The 6,608-nt window shown below is 38.2% G+C and overlaps 1 protein-coding gene across 1 annotated transcript; it reads right to left on the bottom strand.

The window, feature by feature from the left end:
- Positions 1-335: 335 nt before the first annotated feature.
- Positions 336-2,354, bottom strand: ndufaf4 (NADH:ubiquinone oxidoreductase complex assembly factor 4). Its single transcript, XM_014973922.2, has 3 exons — positions 2,151-2,354; positions 1,936-2,039; positions 336-927 (listed from the first exon to the last, which is right to left on the bottom strand). The coding sequence occupies exons 1-3, from the start codon at positions 2,284-2,286 to the stop codon at positions 622-624; spliced, it is 546 nt and encodes a 181-aa protein (XP_014829408.1). The 5' UTR covers positions 2,287-2,354; the 3' UTR covers positions 336-621.
- Between the last annotated feature and the right edge of the window lie 4,254 nt (positions 2,355-6,608).

Below are 6,608 nucleotides of genomic sequence, written 5' to 3'. Positions count from 1 at the left end.
CCACACTGATTCATTTTCAAGTGTGCAAGACCACCATTTTGGATATCGAGGTTGCGACACAATGGCATACTGTCCCAATTCTCTAAATTTTGAACACTTATGTTCCCTTTGATTGAGTGCACACTTCATAGAGGGGCGTATGGCCACAGAGTATTGGAATAGTTCGAGCACAGCAGCAGGTTGACCTGAACAGAAGGAGGCCCTAAACAACAAAAAGAAATAAATAATAGCTCTACTCATTTGATCATTAGCATAACATTTATCATTTGGCAAATAATAAATCCATCTAATTCTACTTCTTTTGAGTTAAATTTAAAAATGAATGCACAAAGAGAGCAAGGTACTTTGTCATTTATGATTTGTAAATAGAAATAAAGATCTGCAGGTCTGCACTGTAAAAACAACAACAAAAAAACACTTTGTTTTGAACAATCAACAGAAGAGAATGTCTTCATGGACTTTTCTTTATCAGATCACTGTCATTATCTGTTTTTTTCATGTATTCATAAGAAAAATGTTCTATCATTCCATCTAAACATCACTTAAATCATGGAAAAGCTACATCCTTTCCCACTATAACATTATAGAACATAAATAAGTGAGGTAAAAGCTTCTCCATTCTTAGGAAGCCTTTATTTGCTTGGAAGTTCTACTCTTTGGAGGGATGATCTCAACCTTGAAAGGGATAAAGAATTCAAGCACAGATTTTGTGTCTTTTAATTCCAAGGAATATTCCTGAGCAATCTTTTCCGCCGACCAGGTTCGAGGCTGGTGCTGGTGGCTGCCGAGAGCCTTGAGAGCCTCGGCAAGGGTTAGCTTCCCTTTAGGAACATCTGTGAGCTCTGGCAGGCTGAACGCGCTTCCTGGTAAACTGACTCTGAGGGGCCTCCGGTCTGCTTCTTTACCGGCAGACGCATTCCCCGAAAACTGTGGGGAAATGACACAGCAGGCAGTTGGTATAAAAAACCAGGGCTGTTGTAAACAATTATTTTAGCATTCAAGTAATCTATTAATTATTCTGACAATTAATCAAGCAATCAAATAAAACATTTGATAAAATAAAATATTGATAACTACTGCCATAAAGTATTAATCAACATTGGCCCAAATTTACATTTCTAACAATTAACTTTCCTGCAGTTTAAAAAATGTAATTGTAACAATAAGCTTAAATAAAGCTCAATTTTTAAGTAACCTGGACAAAATGTATTAAAAATAATACAATTACTTGCATTAAAAAGTGTAATACATTAAAATATGCGCTGCCAATTATTTCAAATGAATACATTAAAGTCCTGACCATAATTTTTAGCTAGTGCATAATTTTGATGTAGAAAAAAAAAAGTTTTATTTTGTTTACATTTTCAAATAACATAAAAATGTTGTGTGCCTTGGCACTTAGCCCAACCAAATCAGATCTTAACAGAACTTATATTTATTCCAGCTGTCTTTATCCGTGTATCTCTGCCAGCTTTGCACATCCAAAGGCCAAGCAATTTTGCAGATTTCTTCTTAGCAATGAAGTTTGACTAATCTCTATTAGTCAAACTGGATCAATCATCTCTACAACAATTTGTCAAAAATGATTCTTTGAATTTACCTCTGTGCTTTAACTAGGGCATTTTATTACAAGCACATGATGACTTCTGAAGGCTATTTGTTACACTGGATTTTAATTAGGGGTGTCAGGGTAAAGTGGGCTTCATAAATAGATATACGCTTCACTTTTTGGATTTTAACGTGTAAAAACTATTACAATCATCTGATTATTTCGTTTAATAAACAGACCTGCTCTAGTTTGTGTTTGTCTATCAACTAGAACACCAATAAAATGCATTCAACCCAGTCCTGCTCAGCCTGGTCAAACTGAACGGAGACATTCTGAGGTCCTGCTGTCATTCAGCAGAGACAGAGACATGTAGGATTCAGTCTGACCTCTGGAGTCGTTTTTCCGCCGACTGTTGGATCCGTGGACTCTACATACACAGACCTGAGATGTTCCAATAACGACTCATTCTTCTTCATCACCGACTCAGAGGCTATAACACACAGAACAAACCAGTTACCACACATTACCCGAGGCAGGTTCTAGAAAACCGAGCCCACAGTGGGTATGACCCTTGAGGTTACCAAGCAGCTCAGCCTCTCACCCTCGGAGCTAACGGCGGACGGCGTCTCTGTGGCCGCGTGCCGGGGTGCTGACCTCGGCTTCTCTTTGGAGATTTCTCGCAGCGCGCGGTTCTCCACATTATAGTTTCGGAACATCCGCGCGAGTCGAGCACCCATGCTGGTTGTGTCCCAAAACCCTTCTTCTTCCACCTCCTCCGCTTCTTCTTCTCCTTTTCTATTAAGGCGGATCGCAAGCAACTTTAAGGTGCATACCGCCACCTACTGTACACGAGTGTGTAGAAACACTTCTTTACATCTAGTAAATTCTATTTTTTAATTTTGTATTCTGAAGATAAATAAATAATGCTTTCTATTATCTGTGAATATCCACTATGTTTCCTTCATTTCCCAATATTCCTTTAAGACTCCATTCTTGACCAGTCCTTCCAACCATTCTTCTGAATTTCTCCCTTTCAGGTTCAGATGTTTTACTGTTCATCAATACATGTTCTACATTTTCTTTCCCTCCACATCCTTCACATTTATCTTTATTTTTCCTCCCTATTAAATATAAAATGTCATTTAAATAGGTATGACCTACTCTTAATTTGATTATTTTTTCCCTTCCGTTTCTCTCATTTCTAATTAATACTGACTTTTGTACTTTATATAATCTTCCTTTCTTATCGTCATTACACCTTTTTCCCATTTTTCTATTTCTTTATTCTGAAGTGATTTCCCTTCCCCTTTCCCAAAAAGAATTGTAATCATTATTGCCACCTCTAAAGCCCTTTTTGCTAATTTATCTGCCTTTTTGTTGCCTTTTACTCCTTCCCTGCTGGTATCCCACAGAACCAAATATCAGTGCCACGCCTGAGTAATCTAAATAAACTGTGCTGAATTTATAATACTAAATCTTTCATATTATTTCATTATCTCCCTGAATACCTTCTATAATTGCTTTGTCTATGTTATATCCAGGAATCTTAAAATCTAGCTGAGGTTTTAGCATTGTTTCCTGAACACATATTATATCTGGGATTATTTCTAATTCATAAACATTTTAAATTATTGTCCATTGGCTATTAAATTTGGCATTCCATTGTGGAATATGTAGAACCATTATAGAAACTTGGATCCTAATCCTGAGCATTTTCTACGGTGGCCGACAGGTGCAAATGCGCAGCAAAAGAGAAAACATGCAAACAAAAGAAAACACACGCGCACAAATTAAATGCGGCAAACAAAAAGCAAATAAAATGCAGCAAACAAAAAAGACACCCACGAATGAAATGCAAACAAAAAGTGTTGAAAACGGAAGTGCTCCAGACCACTAGGGGGAGTCTAACAAAAAATAGCTGTGTCCGAATTCAGGCTCTGCATCCTTTAAAGCGGGTGTTCAGAAAAGCAGCAATGGGGACAAAATAATTTTTGCTGTATTACACAAAATTATTTTTTACAATGTTTTTAGGCGAGAATGTAGATGTATAGATCTGAAATATCTGCTCGGTTCATTAATAAATCACCTACTTCCAATATTGCTCCGACGTTTTCGGAGATGTCTTCTCCCGCTGCATTAACAGCCAGCTTCACTCGCAAGCGTCCTCTTCTGCTGTTTTGGTTGAGCAAAGCAGGAGGGACGACCGCTCCAAGAGCGTATTTGCGCCGGAGCAGCCAATCGTGGGGGAAGGGGGTCTACTCTTTTATTATGTCTATGCTTCGAAGGATCAGTTTCTCAGGGCCCTTGAAAGGATGCAGAGCCTGAATTCGGACACAGCTATTTTTTGTTAGACTCCCCCTAGTGGTCTGGAGCACTTCCGTTTTCAACACTTTTTGTTTGCTGCATTTCATTCGGGGGTGTTTTCTTTTTTGTTTGCTGCATTTTATTTGCCGCATTTAATTTGTGCGCGTGTCTTTTTTTTTGTTTGCATGTTTTCTCTTTTGCTCCACATTTGCACCTGTCGGCCACCGTAATTTTCTGTTTCAGTGGTACTCAAAATGGTATGAATCTGATCTGCTTGGATTTCTTTCATATCTAAAAATCTTCCTGCTGCCGTTATAATTGCATTTATTTTATCACTTTTCTTCATTTGTACTGTGACATTAATAATGTGGCACACAAAAGCTACAAAGTTTTCTTTTTTCACCACCATTGTATTTTCATCCACTCTACATTTATGCAAACATGTATTTTGCATATTTGTTGTTGGAACCAAGATTTGTCTCGGATAATTCTGCCCTTGGTTTGAATTCCAAGTTGTGTTTCTTTGACCCGTTTCTCCCAACCTCATTCCTCTTGCACTCTTTCCTTATTCTTTTTAAAGCTTCAGCATATGAAACTGTTATTTTGATTCTTTGAGCTTTTCTGGCTTCCATTTGCACTTTACATCCACCATATGGTGCACTGTGTTCTCCTCCGCAGTTACATTTGATTTTAGCAATTTTATCACATTTTCCAAATTTATGTGGACCTCCACATCTTGGACACTTTCTTTAGCAATGCGTCCCATTCTTTGGCAAGTAAAACATCTGAGGGGTTTAGGGATATACTCTCTAACTCTGTAGTTCATGTTTCACAACTGGATATTTTCTGGCTTAATATATTCAAATTGTAGAATCACTGCCATAGTGCCTTTAAGTTCCCCGTCTTTTACTTTTAATCCTGGTGGCATCTTTTCCCTCTTTTGATTTCTTTTTTTACATCCTGCATTGTCATTTCAAGTGAAACTCCTGAAATGACTCAACTTTGGTAAAGATCCTGGAATATATGTTTTAATCCTTCCCCCCCCATCAGGGTTTTCATTTTGATTATTTTCTGTTGTTGTGGTCACTGACGGCATGATTCAGCACTCTTCTGTTATTCATAATTCTAGCCATTTTAATTCTCCCCATTTCTTCCTCCATTTGCTTTGGTCAACTTTACTGGTTGAATAGATCTCCCATCTCTCGAATTCCATCATGACTTTAAATTCCACTCCTATGGCAAAGTCATCCTGTACTCGTGAACTCGCCCGTTTGTTTTTGGTCTTTTTGCCAACTTCTGCTCTTGCCTCACTTTTTTCTGACCAACTTCTTGCCCTTTCTTGTCTCTTCCCAAGTGCTCTTTTCATTCTTGATGATCTTGATATCATCCATTCCATCTCATTTCTGCTTAGGGTTGCCACCTTTCAGAAATCAAAATAAGGGACGCCCACCACGGCGCGTCATCCTACTCATGGGGTGGGCCGTCTGCTGTAGTAATGGATAATATTTTATGGCAGTGTTTTTTGTCTTTAAAAAGTGATCCATAGAGCAGTCGTTCATGCATAGAAGTTGGTTAGAGTACCTCAAAACTGTACTCCAGTCAGAGTAGTATACTTTAAATATGTTTAATTAAGCAATTAAGTAAAAAGCATTTGGTAAACCACTGAGTAACTGATCATAACACCTGATTTAATATTCAAAATGTATCCACTGTGACAATCTGTGTTTTCTGTGTAGTTATTTTTGAGGTTTTTCTGTGTTTATTTAGTTCCGTTTCCCCTGTTGAGTCTCTGTCTTCTCTGTTTTCTCCCAGCTGTGTCTTGTTCCCCGATTACCTTCCCTGTGCATTTAACCCCACCTGTTGTCTCCGTCTTTCGTCGGATCCTTGTTGTTTGTTACTCGTCAGATGCAAGTTGTCAGTTAACGCAGTCTGTCTAGTTAGTCAGTCGGCCACAATAGAACTGTGAAGTCCTGTGGCGGCTTCAGCTCTCGGTTACAGTCATTTAAGTCAGGAGCTTCCAGTGTTAATTTTAGCCTTAGCTCCCTGTGCTGCCTACTTGTCCGGACTGTTGAGCTGTATATCTGTCATTAATTCTTCATCATCATCATCTTCATCCTGGATCCTCTCTGCGTTCTCCCTCACTAAACCACAAATCATGACATCCTCAGACAACTAAAAGTATAAAAGTTATGTGAACAATCTGGTATTTTACAGAGTATTATCAAAATATTTATACAAATAAGGAGTTAGGTTTGGAGGCTGGTTCTGAGTTACCACAGGGGCCAGGGTAGTCAGTGTTTTTCCATGACAACACTTGAAAAAGAATGAAACAAAACAAAAACAAAACAGCAATATTTCATCATTTGATATTTCAAGAGAGCTAAAGAGCCAGTTGCGTCTCCAGAGATCCAGGTTGCAGATCCCTGGCAGATGGAAAGTGTGATCATATACAGCAGCTAAAAGTGCAGCACTATAATTTTTAATTCAATGTTAAAGTAAAACTGTGAAGATTAAAAAAAAAATCACCACCGAGTATTAACAAAAGACATAAATTTGATCTTACCTGGAGTTGATAACTTATATTTTTAAGTGCTCTTCTGTTATTGTAAATGACATTCAATGGAACATTTTTATCTCCCATTTGCTGTAACAAATCCTTGTTCTCTGAAATTGTTTTTTCCTTCCTTTTTCCTGCAGCTCTTAGTCGTCTCCCTGGTCCAACAGGCTTGAATCCAACAGCTGAATCACCTCCTAA

The sequence above is a fragment of the Poecilia mexicana genome, unplaced genomic scaffold (assembly GCF_051168715.1).
Source record: "Poecilia mexicana isolate PSO_F unplaced genomic scaffold, ASM5116871v1 scaffold_21, whole genome shotgun sequence".
In the NCBI taxonomy this organism is placed as follows: Eukaryota; Metazoa; Chordata; class Actinopteri; order Cyprinodontiformes; family Poeciliidae; genus Poecilia; species Poecilia mexicana.
The sequence above is the reverse complement of the archived record's forward strand: the minus strand, read 5'-3'. Positions and strand labels throughout refer to the sequence as shown.

What these genes read in the sequence shown, in the direction of transcription:
- ndufaf4 (XM_014973922.2), bottom strand. Translation starts at nt 2,286, where the DNA reads ATGGGTGCTCGACTCGCGCGGATGTTCCGAAACTATAATGTGGAGAAC. An exon ending in GTCCGCCGTTAGCTCCGAGG is followed by an intron (nt 2,040 to 2,150) that starts GTGAGAGGCTGA and finishes TGTGTGTTATAG; the next exon opens with CCTCTGAGTCGGTGATGAAG. An exon ending in GCGGAAAAACGACTCCAGAG is followed by an intron (nt 928 to 1,935) that starts GTCAGACTGAAT and finishes ATTTCCCCACAG; the next exon opens with TTTTCGGGGAATGCGTCTGC.